Here is a 13,457-nt window from a genome sequence, read left to right on the forward strand (position 1 = left end):
AGAATTTCCTATAGATATCCCAGAAGAAACTGCTAATAGAGCGTTTCCATAAAAGACTCCTGGAAAATATCCGGAACAGACTTCTGGAGGAAACCCAGATGAATTCCGAAAGGAACAAATAGAGAAATTCAGAAAAGACTTCCAGAAATATTTCCAAGAGAGAATGCCGAAGGGGATGGAGGGAGGATTTCCTGTAGAAATTCTGAAAGTAATTCCGGTAAGGATCCCGGATAAAAGTCCTGACGGCAGCTCCAAGGCGCTGTTTATAAATTACGTAGACTTATTTTGAGCCATCTCTTATCCCCCTCCCTCCCCGTAAACTTTTGTTCATACAATATCTTCGACATTCGTATGGAGCGAATACAAGTCATCCAACGTGTCCAGTTCCTACTCCTCATTCCAATGAATCATCCGATTTATCCAAAACCAATGGCTTGCTCCTAGAAGCCACACTTTCTAGAATCGTTCTTCAATATTCCCTTTTTCCTAAAAGTAACCACTTCCTCTTCGTAATTTCGATCTCTAGCGATTTCCTTAAGACACAAAAGTTTTTTTTCACAGTATTTCCTTGAATTCCCAAGTTTTTCACGGCATTTTCAAAGATCATCAGCTTTCTTGCTAAATACAATTTTATTCCGGAACTATCCCGGCATCCCCACTTGTTTGTCCCCAATAGCTCTTTCCGTGATATCCATATATTTATCCAGGAATTATCATTTTCTTCTGGCCTAGGCCTTCTTCCTAAGCACGCACAAAATCTTCGTTGTTAACGGTGCGGTCCAGAAGATCCGTGCCACGTATTGATTGACCTACGATCCATACCCGGCTTCGTTGTTCTACGGTTCGAACACCTTATGCACCTGGCCGTCAATGTCCAAATAGTTGCCGTCCGCTCATATTTTGCATCAGGTAGAAGTCGATCGAAGGCTTACCTGTAGGAAATCAAAATCGTTAAACAGGATTCCAAAAACGAATGTGGCCATGGCGGGCCCGCGGAATGTTACTTACGGGTGGCTTATTTCAATCGTTCCAGTGTTCCAATGGAGGGATGTATTCGCTTGTCTGGCAGAGCTTAAATTTCCTACTATCAAAAACCATTTAAAAACGAAAATTGAAAACGAAAAAGTATGCCAGCAGCATCTTCTGGACCGTTTTTTGTTTTTGTTGTTTTGAGAGCGGACAGCGCGGATGGGAGCAGATCAAAACAAAATATCAAACGTCATTATTGACAGCCAGCTGATCGAAAATTCTCCACATCTCTCCGAGAAAGCCATAGGGGAGAAAGGGGTTCATCGGGTTTAGTGAAAAAATATTTTCTAGGAGATTGTAGGGCTAAAGTGCTACTTCGCAGGTTTTTTACTATTTTTCAATAGTTAGAGGCTTCAAAACATATGGGTTCCTTGAGAAAGTTTGCTCGATAAATTGTCGGAAAGCCATTGAGCACTTAAAAAATTTTGACGGGAATGGTCTATTCCCCCTTACTAGAACGCGAAGCACAAACGTCAAATGACCGTTGCGTTGTTCAGATTCCTGTTCCTGTTTCCGCTATAGTCTATTTTACGAAACGACAACAGTGTTGATATTGATATTAACACTCACGGGCTTGGGCGCAACCTCCTGTCAAATTTTCATTCATGAAATGAGCGATCAGCTGATCCGAAACGTCTAGTAAAATGGCTCATTGCATAGGATACTGCATGATGACGTCACGAAGCCGAGCACTGACAGTTCAGCGAGCTTGTTTACATGGACTTGGTCTCTGGCGGAGATCCGGCAAAACTGTTTTTCGATACAATTTCAGTAAAACGGTAATTAGACGGTTTGTTTTGTATTAGTAGAGTTGAATATAATCGATTTTTCCGTATCATAATGGTTTTGGGGCGGAAAACGTAAATTTAATTTTCGCCGCTCGTTAAAAATTCTAACACCTTGTAAACAAGCTCGCTGAACTGTCAGACAAAGTGAGGTTAGATCAGGTGCTTGCAGTACCCTATTCATCTTAAGAGAAAGTGTCTGATGTCGTTTTCGTTTTTGCGGTGGTGCTACACCGGTGTAGCACTTTTGCACCGAAAGTGTTCGTTTCTGATTTTCGTGCTACACCGGTGCAGCACTTTTTCTGCACCGCGCATGATAGTGTAGCACTCAAAAAATCGGGAGTGTAGCAGGTGCACACCGTGTCCACCAATCAGCGTTTGCGAAGTTGTCAATATTTTGGTGTTTATACATGCACACCAATGCAACTGCACCGAAAATGTTCGTTTATTCAGCGAAAAGTGTAGCACGAAGCGGTGTAGCACCGGCGCAAAAACGAAAACGACATGAGTTAGTTTAAATCAGGGGTTCCCAACCTTTTTGAGGTGGCGACCCCCTTTAAGAATTGTCAAAACATCCGCGGCCCAATGAATATTTGTAGAAAAAAAAATATGAATTAAATGAACGAAACCGAGTTTTTTGGGTACAGTGACGTAGCCAGAAATTTACTGTGGGAGGGATTTTCGACGATCAATGACACTAACATTTCGTAAAAATAATGTAATGAATATCAATTTGAATCATAGCTGAAAAATATCGGCGCAGCCGAAAATGTTTTCTTCTGAAGGCGTTTTATACTGAATATGAGTTCCTCATGCCTCTTCTCATGGTTGCAATCAGCCATCTTCAAGAGTTCCAACACAATCACACAAGATTCATCGTCACGAAAACATAATCGTCAAATGTCATTAATTCTGTGGCCTAGCGTACACGGGGTCAAACATTTGACAAGGAATGAACTCAATAACAAACATCTGTTTGACACTAACGAAAATTCGATCTAGTCAAACCAGATATTTGCGCATTGGTTTGTTTTTTTTTTCTCAAATTTTACCGTGTGTACTAGTGGCTTATGTTTCATAAAGCACCAAACGCAGTAGTGAGTAAACGTCATACTGGAGCAAAACGGAGCAAGAGCTATGAGCGAGCGATCTGCAACCCTGAGTATTTGAACTAACTGCCAAAAAGATAAACGATGAGGAGTTGGTAGAAAAGAGTAAGTGAAGTACAAGTCTATCTGTGGTACCAGGATTACATGGTCGATAAAATTGTAGGTTCAACTACTTACAAATCCACTCCTGCTACGGGAAATTAATTGAAGCCGACCCTGTCGACAGCAATGCTGTGGACCAAAACCTCTTGCAATGTAGCCTCGTCGTCCTTATCAGCTTCAATACATCTCCACGTTCCTGTTCTCTTGATGTCGGATTCTCATTCATATAGCAAGTATTATCGTCGCACCACCAAATCGAAGTCGTCGCTAGATGCACATGCGAAGTTGCAGCTGCGAAGTAAATGTGAATCTATTTTTTTCTGTTGCGCATCATTAAGCTAATTAAGAGCAACAATATGCACTAATCCAAATTGAGTTGCGACATTTCTAAGTAGGTTAAAAATCAATTTTCGCACGTTCGGTCACTTCGTATTTCGGCCAAAAGCATAATACTTCCGCATTCTGCATCAGACCTACACAATATGTGACAACGATGACTAGTTTTATCCAAAGCGGATCATCTACCACTGGCTGATGAAATCAACATCCCGCCTTCTGAGCCAGAACTCTGATTTCTCTGCACTAATGTAGATAATCTTTATGGTTTCATCAAGGTTGCGACGCGGTCGTTTCAGATCCACACGAAATAACCTTGTCCTTGACTGCAACTCTACAGCATCGTTGTTCGGCTCGACAAAAAAATCATCCCTCTGCTACCCTCTTAACAGAAAGCCTTCGATGGGTTCATCATCTACTGCAGACATCGACCATGAATGAAATCGCTCAAAACCCCTGTTTCAGAAACATGTTCAGAAAGCTTCTGCTTGTCTGCCCACTCGGATTATGGCTGTCGCTGTTAAATGCAATACATGTCAGCTCCACAAGTGCCGTAACAACCTTTGTATTAACTCCACTCCTCCCGTAGCAGCACTTGAGCTTTGAATTTTTTTCGATAACTGATACTCCTTACGTTCATCGCACTTTCGAACCATTGAATCCAAATTAATCATATATTTCATATCTCAGAAAGCGGAAGCAGAGTAAATGGACCTGCGGTGGATTGTTGAATGCCGAACTGAAAACGGGTGTCGGTAGAACGTCAAGTACGTCTTCTTTCGCTGACGAATCCTTTCAATGAAAACCACAAGAATCACAACGAACTTATCAGATTATTTTAACCCAATTTCGTACCTCAACTCAAAACACCGCCATAGAACATCTTCTATTGAACTAGTGAATTTAATCACGTTTCCACTTCTTTGCTTAAGTATCTCGTTTATTCATGCTCGTTTAGTGAATCCAATCACTTTGCCACACACCACAGTGAATCAAATCATATTATCTTTGTTATACCTCTCAGTGAATCAAATCACGTCACCTCAAATTCGTCAGTGAATTGAATCACTACACAACAGGTCCAGGAATCACAGACTGTCAACAGGTCCAAGACAACATTTTTTTCCGCAAAAGTGGAAACGACTAAACCTCAACGACCGGGGAATAAAGAATATTAACATTAAACACTCTTTTTTTCGATGCAATAAATAAAAACGAAAATATGCTGCATTTCTGGATTGTCAACCTTATCATAATCTTTGAAGAAAAACGCTAACTAGCCCATTCTTGCGTATCACTCCAACATTAACCGAAGCATAGAATGGAAGAAACCTCAACATAGCTCTTGGACTGTTATGATGGCCGCAGAGCGACATATGTATGACCGCAGAGAATGGTAAAAGCAAAGCAGAAATACTACCTTCCCGCTACAAACTTAGGATCTGCTTCTTTACTAGTGAACACTCACTGCACATTCAAGACCAACACGCATCATCACATCGGCGCAACACTATCTCCTCCCTTCTCTCACCACAGTGAATTCAATCACGATGACCCTCAAAAACGCATCTTTCGTTCCAATTGGATTTGCTTCCCAGCGTCTAGCGCTTGGTCTCGCCAGTACAATACGGTGACGGAATCACACGCACCCATTTGAAACTCTCACAAAAAATCTTTAACTCTGTCTCTGCTCATTTCTCCGTCGGCTTCTCGCCCACCGAGCAGCAATACCAGTAGGTGGCTGGCTACCAATGCACGCTTAGCAGCACCGCATACAAACACGTTTGGCAGGCTGCGCGGACTGGGCGCGCGCTCATTTTTTCTACAGTCATGTGGTGGTGCAGACGCATACGCTTGAATAGGTGCGTTTGAGGTCCGATAGAGAGGCTATTGGTAACCAATACCTTATCTGCTCCCATTCACACACTATCCATCGTCTCGATCCGTGGCTAAATAATAGAACGCCATTCCCCTCTCCTCAGAAATGACGCCACGAAAGAAAACCTTTGCTTTGTGTCGCCTTCAAATACGAACTAAAAAAAGGGTACATACCTCAAAATCAGCAAACATCGCTCAACACTCCCACAGTCCCACAGGCTTGAACCAGCTTACCAGAACATTCACCACAACCAAAAATTGCGCTGACTCGGAACAGCCGCATGCGTTCCTCTGCACCCAACCCCATTAACCACTTTCAGTCGCTTCATTCGCCATTTTATTCACATCACAGGGCAAACAAGCGAGCATTTTCTTTGATTTTCTATCACTTTTTTTTTCACAGGTATATATATTTTTTCTTCCATCATTTTTCACTTTTCCAAATATGGCCGGTCGCAAGCGTGGTCGACCAGAATCACTTTCTTCTCGTAGGCTTTTTTTTTCATTTTCACTTTAATTTTCATTTATTGCCCGGACACTCAAAATTCTTCTCGTATTTCCATCAATTAATTTGCACTTGGAACATAATTTTTCACTCCCAAACTATTTTTTTTTTCACCCTCGTCGCCAACTTGTGGTACCGAGAACCGAAGCACACGCGTCTAAGTATCAAACTGAATGCATACGGTTAGTCGCACCGTCGGCAGCATGAATGTATCACCAATACACATGCGGCACATTACTTACGATTTGAGCAGTCTACCACAGTACACAAGGTCAAATATTTGACAAGAAATGAATTCAAGAAAAAAACATCTGTTCGACACTGTTGAAAATTCGATCAACATAAACAAAAAATGAAGTGCGGAAATTGCAACGATAAATATCGAGCATCGGAAGCCAGATGGCCAGCGAGAGAACGACAAAACAAAATCAAGACACTGATGGAGTACAAAAATCCCACCTATTAGCCTGTGTACCAGTTTGTGCTATCTCCCTCAGTAATTTTTGAAAATGGAGATCTCAGTAAACGTCAAGTTTCCTGTGGGAGAGAGCAAGACAGCATAAAAGGTTGCACAGGCTTATTCGATGCAAGACATAAGGTAATACTGCCAACGCGAAACAGCTACCTGTATAAATACTGCACTCTTAGAAAAAATCATGTAAATTTAAGTTCACTTGGATGCACATAAAAAGAGCGGCCCGTTTGACACAAATTTACGTCTTCTATCACAAATAAAGTCGAGCTAGCAATCGCTAGAGCCAAAGCGAGAGATAAATCATAATAAGTAAAATAATTAACTGGATTCGAACTCTGGTCCGCTGATTGAGAGGCATGTACTATACCTCTCGGCTGTATCACCGAGTTGTGAGGCGAATAATAAATGTAAAACTGTTTCTACCTATCTGGTCAGATAGGTTTGTTGACATCTTGTGCAACCAACTGGAACTTACATGATGGATGTAAAATTGAGTCAAATTTGCCATTCAGTCATGAAATGTTTACGTAAGTTGATGGTTTACGTCACGTGTAAATTCCTAATTTTTTAAGAGTGTGTATAGAGCATACCGTATGCGTGATAATGTTTGCACCATCGTACACTCTTAAAAAATTAGGAATTTACACGTGACGTAAACCATCAACTTACGTAAACATTTCATGACTGAATGGCAAATTTGACTCAATTTTACATCCATCATGTAAGTTCCAGTTGGTTGCACAAGATGTCAACAAACCTATCTGACCAGATAGGTAGAAACAGTTTTACATTTATTATTCGCCTCACAACTCGGTGATACAGCCGAGAGGTATAGTACATGCCTCTCAATCAGCGGACCAGAGTTCGAATCCAGTTAATTATTTTACTTATTATGATTTATCTCTCGCTTTGGCTCTAGCGATTGCTAGCTCGACTTTATTTGTGATAGAAGACGTAAATTTGTGTCAAACGGGCCGCTCCTTTTATGTGCATCCAAGTGAACTTAAATTTACATGATTTTTTCTAAGAGTATACAAATAAGGTACCCATATCACCTGCACACACAATGTCTTGGTTTTTATTGCATGCACGTAAGCTCTAACTCATATCACAGTAGGTTGCGGATAAAAAAATCCGATTTCTTAAAAATTTGCATCCTTTGAAAGATACGTATTTCGACCTCAACTGTAAGGTCGTCTTCAGTGTCTTGTACTTGACTCTTTTTCTTTTACTTACAGATATTCCCCTAACAAGCCCAAGTTAATCATCATCGATTTCTTAAGTTTAAAATTTGCACCATGAAGAGGTGGCAGCGGTAGTTGGGACTTGTCCACGCGCAAATGTTAAAAAAGACATTTCAGGAGTGTTCAGGAGAACCGTAAAACGGTCTTAGACCAAAAAAAGCAAGAGCAACTATTCCCGAAGGTGTCCACTGGTCGACCAAGGTTAACATGGATTAAGAAGATTATCGCTGCCACCAAAAAGAAGATTTGGGTGAGTTATATGCGCTCAATGAGAAAAATGGCAAAGAAACGCAAAATCAGCGACTTAACGGCATGGCATATCGAAAAGGAAAATAACGGCGGCCTTTATGATCCTTCGACCATAGAAAAAAAAACTTACATTATTACCAATGGCATCCAGGAGCTACGAGTAGCGCCATATAAGAAAGTCTTGAATTTGCCCGAACGCAACATCCGTTTTTTTTCGATTTCCGAAAAACTATCGATCCGTACCAAATTTCAGAATCAATAGTTATACTAAATTCTATTTGTGTGTCAATGTCTACACCATTAGGCAATGTCAAAATAAAAAAAATAAATTCAAAAATTGTTAATCTTGATTTTGACGCTACCACGGACACTTTTAGACATTTGCGCGTGGACAAATCACGAGCTAGGTTACCACTTAGTCATTATGCAAGTGTTAAACTAAGGAAATCAACACTTTTTATTCACAGCCTACTATTATACTATTATATGAGTTATATCTGAAGAATTAAGTGTACCGCCTTGACAAACGAACATCCGGCGGAATCTTCTGAAGATGACCGAAAGTTAATAAAGTAGGTTGAAACGTAAAGAAGAATAAAGAAGGAGTTTTCAATCGTCACCGAAAAATACCAATCGTAATAAAAAAGGATATATGAGTTATAGCTTAAATGCCTGCAAATAAAACCAATACATTGTATTCACCAGTAAAACTGGAACGTTATTTAACGATGGTGCAAACATTATCACGCATACGGTATTTGCTGAACACCCAAAGGAGTTTATGAACACCCTAGAAATATTGAGAATATCATCTGGAGCCCTAATATCATCACCTACAATCAGCTTAGCGGTCGAGGCCGGACAGCTACCACTGGACCTAAGATTGGTTCAATCTTTCACCCGAAGTTATGTCAGACTTGCTGAGAAACCCAATCGTGACCATCAACACCTCCGCAATAAAGTAACAGAACTATTCAACGATGAAACCGGTCTTCAAATTCCAGCTATCGCCAAACTCCTATAGGCAGGTAAAGCTCCATGGGATTTACATCCAGTCAAAATCGATTGGTCTATCAAATCGGTCTTTAAAAAAGGTCATAACAAGAATATTGCTAGAGCCATTACAAAGGACCTCCAATGTCAAAAGTATAAGGAATACAGTCAAATATTCACTGACGGTTCGAAATCCGGCAACACGGTGGGTCTGTCAAGATTTTGTAATAAAAGGGAGTATACCAGCTCAATGCAGCGTTTATTCCGCAGACGCAACAGCACTTGCTAAAGCAGTCGAAAGCGCTGACGATAATCCCACCGTGATCTTCAGCGCTATGGAAAAAAGAGATACAAAGCACCCGTTCATACAATCTGTTCTAGTATCTGCAAGCCACAAGAACATTACCATCTGCTGGGTTCCAGGACATCAGGGATACTCGGGAACGAAGCAGTAGATCAAGCCTCTGAAAGGGGCCGAACTGCCCCATTACTACACGAATATGTACCGGCCGACGACGTCATCAAGTGGATCTCCCAACGAGTGTACGAGAAATTCCAACAAATTTGGAACGGCCATCGAGCGACATTTCTTCAGAAAATCAAGCCTGCGATTGGCCAGTGGAAAGATCGTCGAGACCGTCAAGAGCAGAAAGTGCTAACACGTTGCAGGATCGGACATACCAAACTCACCAAGAAGTACCTATTTGATCGACATCAATCCAAATCGTGTGAAGTTTGTCAAGTCGAACTATCTGTTGAACACTTAATCACCCAAGTAACAATTCCATCGCTGATTGGTTTTGTTTGATTTTTATTAATGTTTTATTACAGCAATAATTAAAACTCACAGTTTTATTACTGCTTTTATGAAAACCATTAATAAAATGTTTTATAGTATACTTGAAGATATCCATAAAGACAGATTAAACAAAACTTTCCGATATGTAAACCTTCTGGCAATCATTATTACCGCAATAAAACTGTTAAAACTCTCAACAGATGGCGATCCGTTCGATTAGTAACGACATCTGTTGGTGGAAAAGCAGAAACTACGACACTGCTAGGTTTATTGCGGTCATCATAAAAGTAAACTTGCTTTCGTTTTATTTTCGCTGATTATGGTCGTCGCCATATTGAAGAATTAGCTTACGTGAATGAAAAATAGTTTATTTTGCTTAAATTAGCAATGAATTGGTAGTTTGCAACCATTTTCATAACATGCTCACATAAATAAACTCTCTCTGCTGAGTTTTCTTGTGATTCGGGATAGTTTTACTAAATTCACAAATTGATTCATTTCATTCCAAGATGATAATATTCACTATTTTCGGAGCGCATTAATTTTATGATTCTGCAACCCCAATATTCACGGTAAATTCGAATGCGCATAGGCCTACCAGCACAATAACTACTTAAATACTACTTTGAAATAATCGCTTTCTACTTACGAATGATGTATCCTCTTTACGAACTGCACGTGCCATCGAAGAAGCTTCTCTGTATCTTGAGCTGTCATAGTTTTTGTTAAAAAAAAAAACAACAACAATCGAGAATGGGAAATATTTCAACTAGGTTTTAAAACGGGTTTATTGCTACTCTTAATGCGGTTTGCAAAACCTCTCCGAGAGTGGTCCACTTAGCCGGAAGATACTCTTAAAGAGGTTATCAAGAGGTTCTGATGTATGATTCAGTTTTATTGCAAGTTTTATAAAATTGGTCCTGAAGATCTCTTGTAGAACCGAACAAAACTTAAGGTGTTACTTGGGCACTAGTTGTAAGAAATACGATGACCTTCGTAACAAAAACGGCATCAACAGTAACATTCAAATCGCACTTAGCAATTCAAAATCTGAGGAAACTAAACTGTTAAAGTTCTTGAGGAAAAATAGTTTATTTGAACTATTGTAATAGCTGCAATATTTATTTACTAAGAGGCGAATGAACCCTTATGGTTTAAAACCTCTATAACAAAAATATAAACGGAACAACGCTAAACATACAAGCAGATGGCGAATGGCACTTTCAAAAACCTGTCAACAGCAGTCAAACGAAACGACGAATAAACTTTGATCACAGACAAGCAGACGTCCCACTCTACACACTTCTCATCGTTACCCTTTTTAACGGTTAGTTTAAATCTTTTGTAGTTCGAAAATCGCTCGGCCACGGCGCTCGCGTCGTTTTTGCTCCTGCTTGACGTTTGTTCACTACTGCCACCTACTGAGTTATTTGCGTAACACAGCCTGGTTAGCATTGGGCGATTATGTTTTCGTGACGATGATTTTTATCGCAATTTGTTCCAAGTGATACGCCTGTTTGTCTGTGCTTTGCTTGTTTAAGAATTGTTTTTTTTTTTTATTATCGTACAAATTGGCACGATGGTTCTCAGAATTTAACATTCAACATTTTCCACAGACACCTCGTCCTCCTCTTCTTGGCGTAAAGTCCTCACTGGGACAAAGCCTGCTTCTCAGCTTAGTGTTCTATGAGCACTTCCACAGTTATTAACTGAGAGCTTCCTCTGCCAATGACCATTTTGCATGTGTATATCGTGTGGCAGGCACGAAGATACTCTATGCCCAAGGAAGTCAAGGAAATTTCCTTTTCGAAAAGATCCTGGACCGACCGGGAATCGAACCCATCACCCTCAGCATGGTCATGCTGAATACCCGTGCGTTTACCGCCTCGGCTATATGGGCCCACAGACACCACCTACTTTGAAAAATCATAACTCCAGAACGAAACATCGTCGACACGTTTTTTTTTTGAAATCATAAGCTATATTCTGTAAAATTTTCACGATGTGGTTTTTCTCCGTTCCTGAGGTACGACCAATTTTGTGAAAATTGTCCAGATGTGCTATATGAGCCATTTGTTTAAAAAAAATCATGACTCAAGATCAAAGCATCGTTGACACAATGTTTTTTTTTGGGAATTCGTAAGCAAATTTTTGCAGGAATTCAAAAAAAAAATATAAAATGAAAATTGTTTTCCACAAAATTTTCCACTGTTGAGGAAAATCGGTTGGAAAAGTCGGAAAACTTTTTTTTTGTTTTTTCTTCGTTCCTTGACCAATTTTTGCGCAAACTAATAATAGAGACGGTCGAAAATCAACCAACATCTGGACAATTTCCACAAAAATTAGTCATAACTCAGGAACGGAGAAAAACCACATCTTGAAAATTTTACAGAATATGTATAACAGTGGAAAATTTTGTGGAAAACAAATTTTTTTTTTAATGGCTGAGAAAATTTGCTTATGATTTCACAACAATATGTCTACGATGCTTGGTTCTTGAGTTATGATTTTTCAAAGTAGGTGGTGTCCGTGGAAAATGTTTGTTTTCCACTGGAGTTTTCCGGAAAATTAGGCGACCGCATTTTATCAATTTTGTTTTTGTTATATATAAACCCTACCTATGAAAGAAATTTTAATAAATTCTGAGAACCTTCGTACCAATTTGTACGATAATAAAACAAATCCCCAATGGACTCAACCTCTTGGATACTTGCAGGGAACAGGAACGGACCCTAGCAGCAGCAGCATTCAAGATCCGCCAGAATAACATAACGGCCTTACATATTATTGGCGTAGGTTTTCTAAAGTAAAAGGGTAACCTTAAAATGACTAGCTTTTTTCTCACAAGTTAATAAAACGAGAGCGGTTTTATTTACAAGAAAACAAATTTATTTGGTTTCTCTATTACTTTTAACATTAGTTTCTAACCAGTAAATTGACTGGATGGATTCACATGCTTCTTCCATGCTGTTGAGCAAAACAAAAATATTCACTTTCATTAACACGTATTAATTGTGTCTAAGCTACAATGTCTAATGCTATAAAATAAAACCAATACAGTTTTGTGTTCAGGTAAAGCTTAGACTAAAATTAAAAAGAAAGAATCACATCGTCGTTTGAAATGATTTCTCCGCTACTTAAACTCGATGAGCAAATTGAACTCGTTCGTACCAATTCTACACTTGGTCCACGCTGGTTCGGTCGGCTATTCTGGGAAACAACAGTAGTATCCTTATCTAGAGCTACTTACTCGTCCCGATAGTTGGAAATCTGGTTAGTACTCGGATTAATATTACAACCTACAAGAAATAACATTAGTGGCTAATGTAGATCTGTTAGTGTTTTGATGGGCAGGGTTTCTATAGAAAATGATAGTTCTACGGTGATGATGTTGATCTACTCTACTGATCTGAACTTCAGATCCCAATCCCAATTATACACGCTACACTCAGTCCCCACACTGCTGTCCTCCGCTAGTGCGTGGAAGCGGTTTTTCTTTGTATCACATTCGCGTTTCCGTTCACATTGAGCCTACTCTTGCCGGCCTTGTCCAAGTTGTTATTGCTCTGTAGGAGGTCATCCTCCTCCAGGATTGGCGGTTCCTGCTGCCGTTGTTGATCCTTGATGTACTGGGATAGCTTGTTGTAGATTTTGTTGGCTTCAGTCTTCTGGTCTTCCTCTTCCTTTTGGCAGCGAAGTAGTTCTTCTGCTTCCCGCTGCAGGATCTCGTCATCCATTTCCGATTTCTTCAACTCATCCTCGATCAGGGCGTATCCATCGCTCTGGATGATCTTCGGCTTCGGTGTGTAGATCGAGTTGAAGGTCGGATTCGTTGGGTGACGCCAGATTCCAAACAGGGTGGTGAATGCATTACGTCCCTCTTCCGTGCCGTAGGTGTGATGTGACTTATCGCCAGTTCGAAGAACACGATTTTTGACCTAAAAGCGGAGAAG

General features: G+C 40.1%; 1 protein-coding gene and 1 long non-coding RNA gene across 3 annotated transcripts in view; both read right to left on the reverse strand.

The window, feature by feature from the left end:
• Positions 1-612: 612 nt before the first annotated feature.
• On the reverse strand, positions 613-6,378 carry LOC109425643 (uncharacterized). The gene is made up of 2 exons (XR_002133854.3): positions 1,009-6,378; positions 613-932 (listed from the first exon to the last, which is right to left on the reverse strand). It is a non-coding gene; the product is annotated as an uncharacterized LOC109425643 (long non-coding RNA).
• Positions 6,379-12,370: 5,992 nt separating this feature from the next.
• The window catches only part of LOC109413271 (acyl-CoA Delta-9 desaturase), an 83,407-nt gene continuing 82,320 nt past the window's right edge, over positions 12,371-13,457 (reverse strand). For both annotated transcript variants that reach the window (XM_029867109.2, XM_062846313.1), the window contains exon 7: positions 12,371-13,442. In XM_029867109.2, the coding sequence (XP_029722969.2) occupies positions 12,978-13,442 (465 nt within the window). In that variant the 3' untranslated portion in view covers positions 12,371-12,977. The remainder of the gene's footprint in view (positions 13,443-13,457) is intronic.

Source organism: Aedes albopictus, chromosome 1, assembly GCF_035046485.1.
Source record: "Aedes albopictus strain Foshan chromosome 1, AalbF5, whole genome shotgun sequence".
Classification (NCBI taxonomy): Eukaryota; Metazoa; Arthropoda; class Insecta; order Diptera; family Culicidae; genus Aedes; species Aedes albopictus.